Source organism: Pteropus medius, unplaced genomic scaffold (genome assembly GCF_902729225.1).
Source record: "Pteropus medius unplaced genomic scaffold, Ma_sr-lr_union100, whole genome shotgun sequence".
In the NCBI taxonomy this organism is placed as follows: Eukaryota; Metazoa; Chordata; class Mammalia; order Chiroptera; family Pteropodidae; genus Pteropus; species Pteropus medius.
In genome coordinates, this window is record NW_024349225.1 from 6,722,538 (window position 1) to 6,741,219 (window position 18,682).

At 51.8% G+C, this 18,682-nt stretch overlaps 1 protein-coding gene across 15 annotated transcripts in view; it reads right to left on the reverse strand.

The window, feature by feature from the left end:
* Positions 1-18,682, reverse strand: part of CACNA1E (calcium voltage-gated channel subunit alpha1 E) — a 498,756-nt gene that overhangs the window by 17,930 nt on the left and 462,144 nt on the right. For 13 of the 15 annotated variants that reach the window (XR_005656965.1, XM_039881316.1, XM_039881317.1 and 10 more), the window contains 6 exons: positions 16,324-16,407; positions 15,562-15,687; positions 12,479-12,544; positions 8,881-8,972; positions 8,149-8,314; positions 3,943-4,070 (listed from right to left, as the gene is read on the reverse strand). Coding sequence is in view for 14 of the 15 variants with exons in the window: in XM_039881316.1 (XP_039737250.1) it covers positions 3,943-4,070; positions 8,149-8,314; positions 8,881-8,972; positions 12,479-12,544; positions 15,562-15,687; positions 16,324-16,407 (662 nt within the window). In the remaining variant the exon portion in view is untranslated. Of the gene's footprint in view, positions 1-713; positions 1,343-3,942; positions 4,071-8,148; positions 8,315-8,880; positions 8,973-12,478; positions 12,545-15,561; positions 15,688-16,323; positions 16,408-18,682 lie in introns of those variants that run through there. The other 2 variants (XM_039881318.1, XM_039881325.1) reach the window with 2 other exon arrangements.

Sequence of the window (18,682 nt, forward strand, 5' to 3'; positions counted from 1 at the left end):
CCAGGGTCCAGCGGGAGGTCCTAAGTGCCCCCTGAACATGTCCTCGGTCTCACAACTGAGCAGTGACTCTGCGGTGAGGACAGGTCCCATGGTCCCCTCAACAATGCATGGCGGGAGCCGAAGGCAAGACATCTGCTCAGGGCCCCTGGGTCCTCTCCCGCGACCTCCCTGTGAAATTCTTCCGCACACCACCGACGCTATGCTCTCCTCTGGTCTTAATTCTGAATTGTTTCTCACCTCCTCTCCTTCCTGTAGTTTTTATAATCACTTCTGGCCAAACCATCCAGGAGCTGGATGGCGGGCAGAGGTGGGGGTGACTAGAACCACACTCTACGACATTATTTATGGGGCGATGATTCCAGTTTGCTCAGAGGAGGCTTGTCTGTCTCCAGTGAAGGGAAACCAGAGCTCTTTGCTGGATTAAGATTTCTGCATTCTCTGGGGGAGGGAGCGGTCCCAACGGTCCAATCTACAGATGAAGGTGGAGTGGGGCGGAGAGAACACGTGTGTGCACGTGAAGAAAGTGAGACGGGTCGAACCGGCCTTCGTCACTGAGCCCTTAACTCTTCCTGCATTCCCCCCAAAATGCGCCCTTCCTCCTAAGTGACAGCTGCTGGTTCTGGGAGGGTTGGGACCTCTTTAAACTCAAAGGAAAGCGACATGAAGGTTCCCTCATGTGGCGCGGTGGCAGAGCAGAACGGAGGGGGGTCCAAGCTGCGCCCCACTGCCAGTCGCGGCTGGGGACTGGGAGGCAAACCTTGCAAGCCACCCTGTAGGGGCAGTTCTCTCCCAGGCCCAGAGGCGGCGAGATGACCCGCACTAATTTGTACATATCCTTATACGGGATCCTGCCACTGTAAAGGAAGCAGAAGTGGGTTAATAGGACACTCAGAGAAGGGGGGAAAGAAGTGACAGCTTGGCCATAAAGGACATGGCCGGAAGAGGGAGGGCAGCTTCTTTCCTGGGGCCTGGCAAAGCCAGACTGGGAGAGACTGAGAACAGTAAGCATCAGAGAGGCATCGCCTTGCAAGCCGCACTGACACCAATTTTCCAAGGCAGTCGAGCTCGTCCGATGCCCAAGGAGACTGCCTGATGACCAAGAGCACCCCAAGATACCCATCTGGCCCACACCTGGCCAGGTGCAGAAAATGGACCCGGCTCGAGCCAGGCCTCGAAAAACAAAGCCTCCCAATTCACGAGGGCCCTGACCGCTGTCAGGAGCAGATGCCAGGCTGCCTGGAAGTGGATGGCAGGGCTGCTTGTTTTTCGCAGACACGGGCCGCAGTGAGCTCCTCAGACCCGCTTGTCGGGCAGCAGTGGGAAGTCAGCATCTTTCCGCAGACTGTGGGAGACAAATTTCCCATTAGGCTAATTAGCAAGGAGCACAGTTGGCATGAGGGAGTTTGCAAAGGGCTCCGTTTCTCTTTGTGGCAGACTTTGCCTGAGTTGAGCTTGGGCAAGCTCCCCTCCACAGGGTGGGGGCCTCCAGGGGTCTGTGCTCAGAGAGCAGGCCTCTCTCCAGCTCCACTCCCACTGCCTGGCTCACAGGCAGCTTGGTCTGATCAGTCAGAGTTCCAGGAACAATGAGACCCATCGTACCAAGCCCCTCTCCCACAAGCCTGCTGGAGAGTTCTGGCTTCCTGTGGGACAGACAGAATTAACCCTTGATTCGTTTTCAGTGGCTAAAGAATGTGCTCGGTCGGGGACCAGGACAAGAAAGCAACAGCCAGGGAGCTGGATGCATCCTGGATGAACCGGCACGGCCGCCGGAAATTATAAACCAGCGTCTCCTCCTCCGAGCGCTGGTCCTCGGCAGCCGCCCTGTGGAGACCAGGACTCTGCCTTGGCGCCACTCTTGCTGGCCTTTTCTTGATTTTGGTGTTGATTCCTCCTGTTTTTTCAAATAGCAGCTCATCGGTGCTTCCAAGTCTTTTGACTCTCAAGAGGTGGTAATTTAACCATTGTTCTTCTATGTTTTTCGTATTGAGATTGGGACATTGGTGAGTTGGTACTGCCGTCCATAGGCTGACGGTCTCTGCGACCTGTATCCATCTTCCTTTTGAAGACATTGGCTCACGGTACCTTTGCTGGTTTCCCCCTTCATCTCGCAGAAGGCCCGTGGAGCTCTACCCAGAGCAAGTTACACTATGAATTTCAAAACAGACAAAAGAGCTTCTCTTTCTCCCTTCTGCAGTCTTCACAGCTCATGTACCTAAGTCTCACGAGCTGTCCTCATGGGATCGTCTCTTCCCAGCAGCTGCAATGAGTGGGGAGGGACACGTTTAATGCCCATGGCATCTGAGTCCCACGAAGCCGGGGCTTCTGAGAGCCCAGGGCACCCGGGTGAGGCTGCGTAAACCGTGGGCTCTTTTGCCAGCAGCTGGTCCCTCTTCTCTCACGTTCCCAATCCCATGGCCATCTGTGCTTTACAGACCAATCGCCCATACTTTCCAATCGCTTTCTCATATGGTTTTTGTCAATTCTACTAACAATAACATACGCGATTTAATATAATCCTCCCAACTAGTCTTCAAGGAAGGTAGGCGTCATTATCACAGTTTTATAGGGGAGGAAGCTCAGCGTGCTTAAGTGACGTGTCCAAGGCCAAGGAGCTGGCAGACGCAGGCTGGCGGCACTCCCTCTCACCACCGGTGTCTGAGCAGCCCGCACTAGTAAGCCCATTGCTCAGCCGTTGTAATAGGAATGGATTTAGAGGACTCTGTGCCCTAAGTCACTACTGATTACTGAGGAGAAGAAGAATTCCAATTCATGTCACGGCTGCTCCATCCGCTGCTATAACAACAAATTTAAACCCGTAAAGCAGTGACTCAAGTTCAACGGCCTCATGGCAGGACGGACTGGGGGAAGGGTCTCCGATTATGAAGGGGTTCCAAGTAGAAGCAACATGGTCCATTCTTGTGAAGGATGGCATTTCCTGTGGTATTTTCAGAGGGGACCAGAATGAACAGACTGGTGAGATAAGACCCCAAAGCTAGGATGACACGGGACAGAAAAGTGCCTGAGGAGTGAGTGCTCACAGAATTCTCACCCAGGCCCCAATCACGCAGGCCAAAATGCTGCCTCTGAACTCTAAAGCAGCGATCAGCAAACATTTCCCGTGAAAGCTCTTACAGCAAATAATTTTGTATTCCGAGGGCGATGCCATCTCTGTCACAACTACTCAACTCTGCCGCGTAGTATGAAAGCGGCCTTGGACAACGCACAAATGAAGGAGGTTGGTCGTGTTTCAAATATACTGCTTTTTGCAAAAATAGGCACAGGGCTGCATGCAGCCCACGGGCTGTAGCTGCCAAGCCCTGCTCTACAGCCCCAAGGGCACATCACTTGAGAACTACTGGAGAGTGAAGAGACCTGGAGGGTTACCCCCACAAAGTTTCTGACAGATAACTTAGGTTCATGAAATTAAAAAAACGCGAGTATTTAAGGGATCGGCTGGAAGAACAACCTGGTGGTTTTTTAGATAATTTCAGAGAGAACTCAAATTGCATCTTCTGAAAGGGATGAAACACGAAACACTACTGTCACTGATCGTGGCGGCCAGATGTCCGACAGTCCCAGAAAACCCTTGTAACCCTCCTGGTGACTCAAAGGAGTCCACTAACCACTGGGCAGGAAAAGAAGAAGAAAGATTATTGGAAGCTCCTCAGGGGACTGAACCCGAACACTGAGGTGTGGACTGTGCGATGAGATTGGCAAAGAAAGGGGCAAGCTGTCACCGAAGGAAAGAGGGGACAAGGAAGAGAAGGAAACTAAGTCTTCCTTCGATACCAGAGCCAGTCTGAGGACCTGGCCTCTTCCGTGGGCCACAGCCAAGAGCAGTCTCCTCTCTCTGTAGCAGACAAGCGTTTGGGTGGCTCCAATTCCAACCTCTTCCTAGAGAACTCGAGAAGTCCCACTGGGATGGCCGAGAGGCCTACTCACCATGCAGCTCTGTCATATTCTGCCCAGACGCGGACAAACTCATCCAGGTGGTGAGGCCCCAGGATGGACGAGTCCCGAGTCAGGTACTCGAAGTTGTCCATGATGACGGCCACAAACAGGTTGAGCATCTGGAGGGCAAGCGGGGAGAAGAGGAGTGAGGGGAAACCTAAGGCAGAAACACAGGCTTCGAAAACGATTCAGAAGTTTGTAAGGCTGCGGCCCTCACCGAGGCACGGCTGAGCCTGTCGAATGCAACGCGTCTTCGTTATTCGTACCACATATTTTGTGGCGTGTTTTACTTTTCGATGCTACTTTCTATTTGCAAAGTACTCCACAGTCGCTTTCCACTTTTATTGCCTGTTCAATTTTTTAAAATTGTTATTGTAGCAGCGGAAGGAGCAGCAGTGACTTGGCCAAATGGCTAGAGGGAGCCGAGGCCTGACACCAGCCCTCCCTTCCGGCCAAGCAGGGGACCGACGGGCTGTCTCAGAGCTGACTGTGTGGCTCACTGGGTGACGACTTGAAGCTGTTCGTGGCTCTTGAGTGGCTTCTAAGACCTTGTTCTCCTACTTACTTGTTCAACAACATCTATTGTGCACCCACTGAATTCCAAACAGAGGCCCAGATGCTGGGGAAGGCGGGTAAGAAAGTTCTCATCCAGGGATGCATCCCCATGGCTAGCACACTGCTGAAAGCATAGCAGGCATTCGCTAGATGTTGTTAGGTGAATATTCTTAAAAGACTTATTTGGTATTTAGTAGAGACTGTAACATATTGGAAACACACAAATGTTACGGTTTTTTTTTTTTTTAAAGAGCCATGAAAGCAGCATATGCAGGTTACAGGGGAAACAGGACTGTGGATTTAAATTTCGTATAATTTTCACATCATGAAATATTATTCATCTTTTGATTTCTTCACAATCCTTTAAGGATGTCAAAACCACTGTCAGCTCATGGGCCTTACAAGCCGGGTTTGGCCCGTGGGCTGCAGTTTGCCAACCTCTGGCCTAGATAGTGCAGTAGTTTAAACGGGGTTCAACTAGGAGCGACCAAGGGATGTGTGCATTCAGAAAGAACCCTTGGCGGCCGTGTGGAGGGTGTCGCTGTGCCCCTGAACCAGGCCAGCGGTGGGACAGCAGCTCAAACGGGGGAGAGGAGTCGGCAGGACTTGCCGCCCACGGTGCCTAGCACTGTCCTTGCCGTTTCTTGGCTGCCCGGCACCCACTGACTGTGCTTCTGCTCTCTGGGGGACCCACCCCTTGCCCGTTCCTAGTTTAATAAGGTTCAGGGGGCACCACTTGGGACCCAGGCTTCCACCAGTCATTGGATCCCATTTCCTGGGCCCTCGTGACTGGTGATCCCATCAAGGCCAATGAAATGGTATTGAACCTTCTGGGCAAAAGACTTGTTCTCCCCGGTTGGTCTTGAATGTGTGAGGGCCGAGGTCCGGAACTGCGGCTGTGTCTGCCCGGAGCCACGGGCTGGGCGCCTGAGGCAAGAGCTCACGCAGACGGGCCTGAGCAAGAGGACGAGGAACCTGGTCCTGGCTGTGCCGTCGGGGCCAAGCTCCCTTCAGCCTGTCCTGCCCCAGGATTCTTCATCGCCGGGTGCCCAGGAAATCCCTTTTTGCTTCAGCCGGATGCGGCTCGGCTTTCTGTTGCTCACAAGGGGAAGAGGCTTGCCTGATAGTGACCAGTCAGTGGGCCACGGGCGTGACAGCATAGGAGTCTCTGCTGATGAATGTGCCAGATATGCAGACGGGGTGGACAGGACGAGGAGGAGGTCTGCAGGAAGGACCTCATCGGCGTCTTCTCTGCAACAGAGAGACCGCTGGCCCTTCTTCTTTGCCTTTCCCTCCTCCCGCACTTCCTCTGCTGCCCAGAATATAAGTGGGAGCCTGGAGGTCTAGCCTCATGAGGACGAGGGACGGTCCCCAGAGGTAACGGAGCAGAAAGGGAAAGGAGTCTGGGGTGCTGCCCACTCTGTGGAGCCACCCTAACAAGTCTGTACCGCCTTCTTCCAGGCTTCCCTGGTGGTAAGGGAAATAAACACCCCTCCTGGTTCAGCCACTGTTATTTGGGGCGTTCTGTCTCATGCAGCTGAACCTGACCCTGGCCTTTCTCTCCGTGGCTGGGGCTGCAGCCGCAGCGAATGCATTCAGTCACTACATGGGTTATAAAGGGTTTTCCACGTATCCACACACTTCTTTCATACTCCTTTCTTGGTACCTATTATTAATGTTAACAAAAACTCAGCATTATTATTGCTTTACATTTGCATAATCTTTTATAGTGTGGTGTGCACATGCACATCTATTATTTATTTTAATGCTCCCTCTAACTTTTTATGAGGCAGCTTTAATTACCACCAGCCTTTCAAGGACACAAGTGCTTTCTATATCCATTTGTATTCGTAGTGCCAGGCACACGGCCTGGCACATCACGGCACCTCAGTGAGTGTTTCTTGAGAGGTTGGTCTGAGTTGAGGAGCTGTGTGACTTACCCAACGTCACAAAGTCAATCTCATGTAGGGCTGAGATTTAAAACAGATCCTTTCAGACTGAATATAGCCTCTTTTAAAAATAACATTAATGTGAATTATGCAGGACCTTCCATCTCGAACTTCTAAAAGTACCTTTATAGTCCCTAATTAATTTTCCAGTTATATCTTTGGTTTCTTTTAAATATTTATTATTAAACACTTAAACCATGTAGGAGAAAGCTGAGACGTCTACATGTCCTTCGTATGCTCCATTTCACACCCGTCAGGAAGCACTGTGACCCCTGCATCCCTTCCGCCCTTTGACTGTAGGTGGAGGGAGGGGCTGTAACTCAGTGACAGCTTCGCCCCAGCGCCTCGCTCAGAGCGGGCTTTTTAACCACCACTCAATAAAAATGTGCTGACTCTGTGAATGAATAAACTTGAAACTCCAGTTAATACCACTCTAAATTGCCTGTCGACCTGTTTTCATTAAACATGCTATTTCCATATTTCCAAATAAGATACCGTTTTGTTTTCATTTAAAACAACTTCCACGCCCGTGAGAAAGAGGTGTTTTAAAACACACGCTATCCGCTCGCCATGTAGATAATACTCTTCAACTAAGTCTTCTTCTCTCCCATTTCATAGAAGCTACAAAAAGGAAGGCAGGCGTCTCGGCCACGGCTGGAACAGCGACACGCTAAGACCACGGCGAGGGCCACCAAGTCTCCGGTTACTCCGCACCCTGCTACGCTAGCCTGCCGGCCGCCCCTAACAAACTGTCTGCAAGCCACTTCCCCACACCCGAGAGCTGGACACGTGGCAAGTCCCCTTAAGAGCAGAGGTAGAAATGCCTGGACGTGAGACAATTCACTTTTTGCTGTACGGATGTGACATGGGCCGCTTCTCAGTGGCACTGCTTTCGTTCCGCATGTATGTGCGGCCAGTGCTTTCGTGGTGGAGCTGAGCTGAGGGGTGTCGGGGGGCCAGAGACATCAGAAGGGCCTTCTTGTGGATCTGGCAGCGCCTGGTGGTTCTGCTGCTTCTCACACTGTCTGATTACGCAGGGCGGAGAGTCCTGGGTGCTGGTGTACTGATTCATGCTTTCTCCCAAAGAAAGAACCAGAGTGGCACCGAGGGCTTCTCACTGCTTTATGAGTGGATGTGCGCCACAGATATTACTCAATATTTACTAATACACAATCATACCCTTTCATGTCTATCAAGCTGGCCAACTGTCATCGAATATAACAACATGAGAGAGCCCTACATCTACTCCATTGCGTGCTGTCATCATTCTGCTCTCACGAGTGCTGTCGCCTCATATACTCAAGGTGCCTCTCTCGGACAGTTCAAAGGTCTCCGTAAGAGAGAGATGATCTTCTTAGCCCTGCTTATAAAACCTCTAAGGTACAGGAGGGTTTGCGCTAGATCGCCACGGATTCGGCAGGAAGCGCAATGCTCTAGTCACTGACCTCTACGCCACTCGCCATCTCTCCTCGTGGCAATCCTTCCCTTGAAGCAGCAAAGATTTTCCTCAGCCACGGGAAGTCACCCGCCCAGGAGTCTGATACACACCCCGGCCTCTAACAGCTGTCCCGAGGGAATCCAGTTTCTCAGCTTGAGCCATGGGGTGCGTGTGAACACACACTGACTGCCTATCGGGGGGCTGAGTGGGGGTGGGGTGGGCCACATCTCGAGCCAAGGGCACCATGTCACTCACCAGGAAGGAGCAGAAGAAGATGAAGGAGACGAAGTACACGTAGGCCAGATCGGTGCCACAGCGCTCGTTCTCGCTCTGCCCGGACGGCGCTGTGGTGTCGGGCTCACAGCCTTTCTCCCCGAGGCACGACAGCATTATCTCCTGCCAGGCCTCCCCTGTGGCGCTCCTGAGCCCCGAGGACAAGCCGTTAGTAGCGCAGGTCTGCATCCCTCTGTCTCTCTGGCCCTCCTTCCCGACTTGCCCCTCCCTTTCTCCTGCCCAATGGCTTCCCCTGGTGGCCACTGTGCCTCCCCCTGGTGCTTTCCATCCCGGGATGGAGTGCCAGCGAGGTCCCTCTTGGGTTCTGCCACCTTCCCCACCACTCCTGCTTTTTGAAGACCCTCTGCTGATAGTGGTGGGACTCTCTGAGGCCCCACAGAAACCTGGCCACCCTGGGTTTCAACCCTTAAATGGAATTTGGTCATCGAAAACCTGTCCTCGCCTTCCCTGTCTCAGAGCCCTGAAGAGCATGTTGAAGTCACACTTTGCGCATTAACTACTGGGTCAAAAGCGTTGAGGAGACTTTCTAACGTCATGGTTATCGGGCAGCTCGCAGAGGCACTGAGCACCCCTCCCCCACTGGGCTTCCTGATACGAAGCAGAAAAAAAGGAGAAAGGGGACCGGGAGGAAGAGCAGACCCACTGCGTCCCTCGCGGGAGGGCTCCAGCCACACCGGTTACACATGCAGGTACCTGAAGAGCAGCATGAGGGACCCAAAGAAACTCCGGAAGTTGTTGTGCCGGTTGATGTGACTCTCCTCATCTAATTTTATGTTCCCAAATACCTTGAGGAGAAAAGGAACAGAAAGCAACGAGCGTCACGGAGCTGTGGGATGTGTCCGGCGTGTGGCTGTCAGAAGGGCCTGCAGAGCTGGCAGGTGCGCACGCGGAGCTGCTCCTGGGGGCCCGACGCTGGAGCAGACGACGCCAACCCAGAGAGGCCGGTGGGCCCCATGCGCTGGTATGTAGCTCCTCCCACACCTGAGCTGGTCATTTTATTTCCATGGTACTCAAGCAATCTGTCAAAGACATCGCCCCATAACAGGAGTCGGGGAAGAAGCTGCCCCCTCTGCCTGTCTCAGGTAGTAATGACGGAAATGTCTGCATTTACGGATGCGATTTATAAGAATCCACAAGCAGTGTAGGTCAGAGCAAGGCATCTCTATCTTCCTTGAATGTGTCCCTGTCCACAAAGTCAAATTGCAGGAGGGCGACACGACTACAATCTAGAGTCCCTGAGAATACGTGCACGCGAAAAACTCCAGGCCAGTCGGATGAAGAAAATCAAGACAGCTGGGTGCTTGGAAAAGGAAAAAGAAAAGGAACAGATTCGGCTGTGAGAGTGAGTTTACTGATCTGCTGTTGGTTGCTGGGCTTGGGATGTGGTCGCCATGCAAATTCATGTGAAAAAAAAAACAGAAGAGGGAAAACCCAGAGATCTTTTATCCACGGACAGTGAATAATGATGACGTCTCGGGCTCAGTGCAGCCCGGAGCTAAGGTCGACCCAAAGTCTCTTCGGATGAGCACTTCCGTCCCCGGCCCCGTTTGAGATATCATGATCCGTCTCACAAGTCACTGTTAGCACGACTGAAGGCTTACAGGTCACTCTCCCAGCCATGTGAGATCATTTTCAGCTGATATTTAACAGGCTTCAGTTTATCTAACACACGCGACATGGGCCACATTTTCCCCCTAACAGTTTGCAGAATGTGCGACTGAGGAACAATCTCTGCCCCCAGCTATTTTGTTCAAATCACTCCCACTGACACCTGCTTTGGGAATTTGTTCTTCACGTTGTTTTTCAAAACCCCAGTACTACTACTTGTCTCTCGGGGAGAATGGAGAGGGCTCGCTAGGCGGCTCTGGGGAGGAGGGGAAGGGGGAAGGTGAGAAGGCAAGGGGCCTCCAAGCAGACGCATAGCAGCCCTGGAAAAATCCCCAACGATCGATCGAGTCCGGACACCCCAGGAGGAAACCGTCACGTGGCCTCATCTGTGTTCACATCTCCTTCTTCCTTCTCGCCCTCCTGGTTCAGAATCCACGATTTAGCCTCGATTCATCACGTACTCAAAACTTGGGTGTTTTTTCTTCCTAGGATGCACCTGAAGTCGTCATCAGTTGTCTGCACTGTGGTTTTCTTGAACACCTTACCTAGCCAGGGACGGGCTGGAGGGCACGCTGTGAATCCGTGCGAGGTACGCATGTGATTAAGACACCGAAGCAATGTTAACTGTATGCTAAGAGAACCGTCACGCCAAAAAATGTGTGTTTGGTGTGACGGTGGTCTTAAGATTTTTTTTCACTTTTTATTTTCGCTGTTTACTTAGTCGTTGTCATTAACCCAAACCTCCTACATCCGAAGGATATTGAAGAGAAAGAAAAGTTATTGAAAGTATAGGCTTACATCCATTTTCACTTGGAATCACAGAACTTTAGAACTAGAAAGGACTGTGAAACGCTCTACCCAACTCCTCTGTTGTACTGGCGAGGGCGTAAGGCCCAGAGAGGCTGAGTGACTTGACCGCGTCTGCACAGCTGGTGAGCGGGGGAGCTGAGGCCGAAAGCCTCACCTCTCAGGACCTGTAGTCCCCACCCAGCGAGTTACTCCTTCCATCACCTCCAGATTCCTCTGCAAAGCTCTCTTCTTCCAAGATGCCTCTGAAAGGTCGGAATAATAGTTCTTCTCACAGTTCATTGCTGTTTATCTATTTTTACTGCCCTTTTGCCTGTTTGTATGGATCTCTCTGCTTTTTAATGACTGTATGAGATATAATCTTTCTAGCTACGAGCATGGGGGTGGGGAGGAAGGGGGTAAGAGCACACGTTTAGCACAGTGGCACACTCAAACTCAAGTAACGGTAAACAGCATTATCGTCATCAGTAGTATTAGTAAGAGGTTAGTCTTGGAGATGGTATAATTTTAGTTTATCTTGCTTGAAAATGAAAAAGAGGGTGAGAACTATTTTTAGGCATAAGCAAGAATAGAACTTAATCAAGTTTCATTTGGCTGTTTGAGAACATTTTAATTCTAGAATCAAATATTTGAGAGTTAGAAGGGACTTAAGAGAAGTCACTGAGCCAATCTTAAACCTTGGCTGGGGTTCAGCTTACAGCGCGCCCCGGACACCGCCATCAGATCTCTGCTGAAATGCCCTCCAAGAGGAAGAACTCATCACTTCTCACCCGAGTCTCGTACTTTTTGACACTTGACATTCTACTGTATTTCTGGAGAACAAGACCATCCAGTAATAGGATAAGAAGATAAATGAAATTAAGAAGTGCAGGCAAGAGGGCGAAAAGGAGAGACGTTCAGAGATGCACTGGCAAGGGCCGCTGATGCAGCACGCCTGGCAGGTGCGGCCAGTGACTCCAGGTGGCAGGTACCATCAAGAAGACCAGTCCAAAGGTGGCCAAACTGCCTGGCTGCAGGAGAGTGCCACTAGACCGAAGTTCCAGGCTGGGGTTTAGTTTCCATATCTCTAAGTCAGACAGCCTCCCTGAAACGAGCAGAAGCCTCTGTATCCAGCTGGGTGGGTTCTTTTCAGTAGAAGCCCAACAACCACAAACAACAGTTGCCTCTGAAAGATCATTTGGCCTCTTCTGCTCAATGGGACTCTGGCTACCTGCATAAACATCCAAGGTAGGAACTTGAGCCATTTCTCAGTTCTAAAGCTGCAGAGGAGGTGGTAACCCAACAGAACTGTCCAGCAAGCTGCATGGCCCTTCGAGAGGTATCATCAGCTGGAACGTGGCCGTTCGGTCTCCCTAGGATTGGACATGCTGTCGGGAACTCCACGAGTTGTTCCCAGCGATGCATCTCAGCACGTAAATCTCAGCCATTCAAGATTAACTCAGACACATGCAATGCTGCTGGAGAACAACCATCTGACATTCCTTTAGGCCTAGCTCAAATACCTGCGACCCTGAGCATCGGCTCATCACGAACCTCGTCCCCTGCTTAGTCTCAGGGGGCACCCCTCTGGCTAAGAACAACCGTGCCATCTCTGCTGTGATTCTACCGCTATACCCACAGCAGTCCAGGTGCTCATGAGTTAGCACCGTGGTCCAACGGCCCCCAAACCAGACCACCCTGAACACCCGGGTGGCCTGAGTGGGAAATCGGGCATGTGAGAAAGTCTCAAGGTTGCACTGCAACAAGATCTTGGATGGGTGGCCCCAGGCAAGAAGGGGTTCTTTAAAGCACCCCCAATCCTGTCTGTTCAGGCTGGCGAGCCAGAGACAACCTGGGCAACAACTGCCCCCACCAGGCCCCGGGTGCACCGGCTCACCTGCATCCCGATGATGGCGTAGATGAAGAAAAGCATGGCGATCAGAAGGCAGACGTAGGGGAGAGCCTGGAAGGAAAGCGGAGAGATGGCCATGAGTTCAAAGGCGGGCAGCTCCCAGGTTCAAGGCCTGCAGGGACCGGCCGCACAAGGACTCCTCTGGGAGGCTGACTGCGGACGCTCTCGGGACGCCAGTCCCTGCGGCCGGTCTGTTTCGGAGTGCCGCCCTTTGCAGATGCCCATGTCCTCTGACAGATATGTACGCTGTTGGCCACAGAGTGGCTTGGACTTTACCCTCTGTCAGGAATACTCCCTCACTCAGAGTGTGGCCATGATCTCCGGCGACAGCTAGAAAGAGTTCCAGGGCCTGGGACCCACCTCATCCCACTTCACATGTGGAATGTTAATAACCTGGGCAACTGTGATGCAAAGTGCACGGCGAGCGTCCAGCTTCGGCTCCTGCATCGCAGCAGCGCCCCTTCCCACGCCCTCCCACGTGGAGCTCTAGAAGCGAAGCCGGACACCAGGGTCTCCGTTGTCTGCCAGTTCCTAGGAGACTCCTCCGGCCTCTGAGGAAACTCCTTTTCCCAACGTCTGAGCCTCCTGACATTTCATCATCTGCCATGCCGCCAAGTCCCCAAAAGCCTTTCAAGTGTCAGCCACCACAAAACCCTGCCACGAAGCCAGGTGGCACGAAATTCCGTACTGGGCAGGCTGCCTGCCACTGTGGGATGGTAACATTTCACTCACGGGCGTGAAGCAGGCAAGGGGAGGAAAGGTGAGGCAGGGAGCTGCCCTTGGTGCCTGGGGGAGGACACAGACGTAGGGCAGTCTGGTTTGGGGGGCAGGGTGGGCACTGCAATGTTGGGGTGCTCTCAGTGCTGACGAGGAAGCCCCGCTTCTCTCCCACCCAGTGAGCTCCCTGGAAGAGGCTGTAACTATGTGTCTCCCTCTATCTTGGTGTGGACGGCACGGATCCCAAGAGACCAGTTAAAGGCCTGCAGACCGCACGAGCCGGGCAGAGCCCATCGACCGAGCTGAGTGAACCAAGAGCCCTGGGGACGCCTGCGACTTGAAGAAAAGAGAAAATGAAAACGCAACAGAGTTCGCAGGGGGCCCCCCTTCCCAGCGAGGTGCTGACTCCCCGGGTCTGGGGGCAGAACCGCTGCATTTCCAGGGGCCACGTGACGGCTCCCTCTGCTGAACGGAGAGAGTGGGGAGGCAGGTTTCTTGCCACCTGGGGTGCTGTACCTTCCAGTCACCTAGGTGGCCCTCCCGCCTCCCTCTCCTCTCCACCCCCGAGTCTCCAGTCCCTGATTCTCCTCTCCCTACCGCCAGTTGTGGGGCGAGGACCAAAGATTCACTGCGACCTTCTTCCTTACCATGTTATAAATTCCAGCACAAAATAACGGAAAAGAGGGAAGAACTGAGTAGGGGCCGCTGGGCTGGGAGCGGGTGGGGACAGGCATGGCCATGCTGTGTATAAAGTGTAGCTCTCAGCTGTGCGTTGGCGGAGGCAGCCTTTGCTACGTCAACCTTAAGAAAACAACTTCTACAGTGTGTCTCAGGACTGTTCCACAAAGGAAACAGCCATCCATCAGTGTCACCGGGAGGTAGATTCACCTGTCTTCACCGTCTCTGTATATTCACTGGAATAAGCCAACCATCTGGCCATCAATTTTTGACATGCTTTTTCTTTGCTTTCAATAGTATCCAGTTTTACAGAGAAGTGGTAATTGTGATAATATGACAGGCTGACACATATTTCTTAAGGGACTGACAAACAGAGGTAGCTTGTTGGGCAGGCCTCTGAAAAAAGGTTTTACAGAGCAGCCGGTTTCAAATTCTGACTCCGAATTCGCCTGAGACGCAGACGGTAAATTCTTGCTAAGGTTTTATATTTCTGCCATTTAGCTTTGGAAAAATGGTTTTCCGGAGGCCTCTGTGGGCGTTCTCACACCAAACAGTGACTCTGGAGATGATAAAAGTGTCAAGGTTGCTTCTAGGGGCCTAGACGTCCTTAGAACTGGTCTCACATCTCACATTCCCAGGTCCTTGATGAAGAAGCAAATCAGTAATGATGGTGTAGGGTGAATTCCCTTCCCAGAGGATGAGGAACTGCAGATCCACTGGCCCGTCTTCGTTATCCCAGTGTGTAATTGAAAAATACAAATAATTAAAAGAAGGCAATTCTGTGATTCCTCATCTCTGAATCACTTAATAGCCTCAAATTTAATTTTAAAACACGTTTGTTGAAAAACTTTTTTTTTTTCCTTTTTTATAAGGAGATAACAGTAAGCGTTTGAATAGTATTTAGGCCCCTGGGACCTTACAAATAACTAATTGTAGTATTTGCTAGAGCCTGAAGATACTGAAATATGTTTGGAAAACTTTTGCTAGAAGTTTCTGCCATGAGAGTGGGTCTTAGGTATTGATTTCTAACTTATGTTTATTACAGATACACCTCTGTATGGCCCCACGCGATCATTCAAAAGAAGCCCACCGTGCCTACCTTCCAGGTGTCCTATTGGTTGGTAGGACACAGAGGTGACCGTTAGCATGCATGACGCTCGGGGGTTCAGGAAAGACACACCAACGAAGACATGATGGGACCAATATGAATCATCTTGCTATAAAACAGAACTCGAGGAGGCTCTTGAAAAACTGTTACATGGAATAAAGCCACTGTCATGTCCCTGAAATCGCAGAGGGCACGTGACGACAGGCGGCCGGCCCCGTACACGGACAGAGCGACTCGGGGTGCTGTGGCATGCCCTGGGAGGGAGCACGCCTCATAAAACAAAGCCCCACCTCAGTGGACAGAGAAGATAACTGAGCGACAAAGTCAAGGTGTTTTTCTGGAACGAGATGCTCTCCAGCTAGATGTAAGGTGACCACTGCCCGGCCGAGTTGTGCTATGACTGAGAACGGCTATGTTTACCTAATGCTTCTTACAAACGCCCATCTACGGGCTTCAACCTCCCAAAAGTGAAGGGACTTGGGTAACGATGTGCGTGGCCGGGCTGTGCTGTCTGCTATGACAGGGCTGCCTCAGCCCTCGGGAGGGAGGACCTGGTGCCTCTTACCTTAAAAGACTGCACGAAGGTCCAAAGCAAAATGCGAATGGTGTAGCCCTGACGCAGAAGCTTGATGAGGCGGGCGGCTCGGAAGAGCTTCAGAAAGCTCATGTTGAAGCCACTGGTATTCACCAGCTGGTGGACCAAGAGGAAACGTACACTTAGCGACGTTATAGTTATTTACAAAATCTAAGCACCAGTATTTGCGAATTTGTCCCTCATTTTGATTGGAAAACTGGACATGGATTCTGTCTTTTCTTTTTCACCCCATCTCCAGCTGAAGGGCCAGCAAGGACCAGCTCTCCAAGCCTCCCCAGGCCTGCTCCCTATTCCCAGGGAGAAGGGCATGGGAGTACCCGGGAGGGGGCCCTGCACACGGCCGACAGAACCGGCTCCCCAGGCTTCTAGGGCAGCCCTAACTCTGCACTTGGAGCAGATCTAATAATCCCTCTGGCGCATGATGGTCCTCCAAGATTCAAAAGTTACCATCAGCTCCCCAAGTCTTCGGGATGAACAATTGTAGGAAAACAATTCAGGTCTAACAACTCAGAGGGCCCACGAGACCCGGCACCCTCCATGTTTGCACTTTTCTGCCTAAACCTTGGGAGTGAGGAAGTGAGCTCCCCACATTCAAATAAAAAAAAATTTTAAAAAAAGGGGGTGCTGCACGTCCGGTGGGATGCGTGAAACATGGCTACACGGGCGTCTAGACCGTTTCTCTGATGCCACATACGCGCCAAGCTTCGAGACCAGGATCTATGAGCCCTTCACCTTACTGTCTGTCAGAATGATTTCTGTGATGCTGCCGATCACGGTGATGAAGTCGAAGATATTCCAGGTGTCTCGGAAGTAGTTCTGCCGCGTGAATTCAGGCATGGAGCATTGGATCAAAGAGGAAAAGAAAACAGGAAAGGAAATTAAAATGGAGAAAAGACATCTTTCATTACATGACACTGTCACTTGGAGTTAGAACCTGTCAATTCACGTACAAGTTCATTCTAACCCAGGCTTCGGTTTCCTATTTCTATGCTATTTTTTCCTTTGCTAATATGGGAATTTCTCACTTGAGAAGCCACCTCATTACAATTTGAAGGTGTCACTAAAAAGCCCGTATGTAAGAAAGAGATTTGTGGCTAAGAACATTACGAAGTCCAAAAAGAAAGATCAACAATGTCACCGATAAGACAATAAAATTATTTACAATATTAATCTCAGCTTTTCTGCAACTATAACTTTTAAATGACCCATACGGTTTCACGTGGTCCCATAAATATACAGTTGTTTCAATGATCAATTAAAGTCACAGAGGTGTCCTAAGTGACTAACGATCAAAGACATGCCAAAAATCTCCTTTAATTCCACCGAGCCTTTTTGAACCAACTGCTGATTGGCAAGAAGATGAACAGACTTCACCTTTCCTCCCCTTCTCGCCTCGGCCATACCTTTCGAGGGGGTGTCATGAAATGACATACGAGGTGGCGGTCACAGAAGGAGCGGGCCGAGGGAGGAGGAGGGGAAATAAAGGACCTGGACGTCGTACCAGCCAGTTAACAATCGCTCGAAAGAGAGCGGGCGGCGTGCCCATCTCCAAGACTCAGGGGAACAAAGGCCTTGGACTCTGTTCCTTTAGAGAAACAGGACACTTGGGTCACCCCCAAAGCCACCCACGTGCCTGTGGGTGGCACCTCCTCTAAGAGGCTCTCGGGGCACTGTACCAGAGCACCCCCTCCCACCGCACAGCCGGCATCAGTGAATCCTTCCTGTGTGTGCCCGATGCTGGGCCGGGCTGTTGGCATTCCTTCGATTCATTTACTCCTCCCCTGGAGCCTACGGGTAGGAAGTGATACCTCTGGTCATAAAATACCGAGTGGCGGGGCTGGCGAGGAGAGTGGGGAGAGAGATGCAGCAGAGAGAGGGAGGGAGAGTGGGGAGAGGGAGCTGCGTTTCAGGACGCCCTGGATGCCCTGGCACGCGGCCGCACGGGCCACACGCAAGTACCTAAGGCTATGAAGCGGTGACTGCCGTCGTCATTTTACGAATGAGAAAAGGGAGGCTTAGAGAGGCTTGTCTGATTCCGAAGCCACGGGTACCTGCTGTGCAGAGAAACTGAGGCACACGGCCTCACGATCTCACTTTCCATTAAGGGAACCTACTCGCTCAGGAGGGAAGCCAAGCCGAGTCTCCGAACATCTCCATCCTCAGGACCTGCCTAGGCCCAGCCTGGGATGAGCGCCCTAATTCTTGGACAGGCCCCAGGACAGTGGAGGGAACGAGGGGCCAGGCTTTAGAAGACAGACGACCTGGATTCCAGGTGAGGATGCTTCACAGGACAGTATGGCACAGACAGCAAGTGCGGCACAGACCCGCAGAGGACGGGAAGCGGGCTTTCAAGTCAGCCAGACCAGGATTCGAACGCTGGCTCTGCCTTTCAGCGACGTTAGGAAAAGCGCTGCATTTTCCTGAACCCTGGCTCATCCACAAAGAAGACAGCTGCCCGTCTAGTGGCGCTGTCATGATGCTCAAATGAGCAACATGTAAAGCATGTGGTACTTAATAGACGGCCAACGTACGCTCCTCCTCTCTCTCTTTATCCTTCTTCCCTTTTTAAAATTCTCATTACATTTTCCACTACTACTGCATTTTACTGTGCGACCTTGAAAAAGCTAAACGACGTTTTTGAACTTCGACGTCCCCATTTAAACTCTCGACAGTAATGATGATGGTGATACCTGCCACGCCCGGTTCAGAGTCGCTGCAGAGCTCTGACAGGACAGCACGCAGGAGACAGGGATTCTGAAAACCCAGAGCACTCCACCGACGCAAAGACACGTTGGGGACGAGTGGTGCCCCTCATACTATGAAAATGCCTCTAGACTTTGGATGAAAATACGGGGTGAGGGTGGGAAGGAGGCAGGCTTTGGGGCCAAATCATCCAGTTAAGCTTGTAGTATATATTTAGTGTTCACCATAATTAGACACGTAACTGGGGGCTTAAGTGACAGACGGCGTCGACACCACACGCAAGCGACCGAGACGCACAGGCAGACTTTCCCGCCGAGGCCCCTCTCCCCGGCCCGGATCGCCCTGCTCAGGGCTCCGCTGTGTTATCGAGGCATCTTCGTCGGCGGTA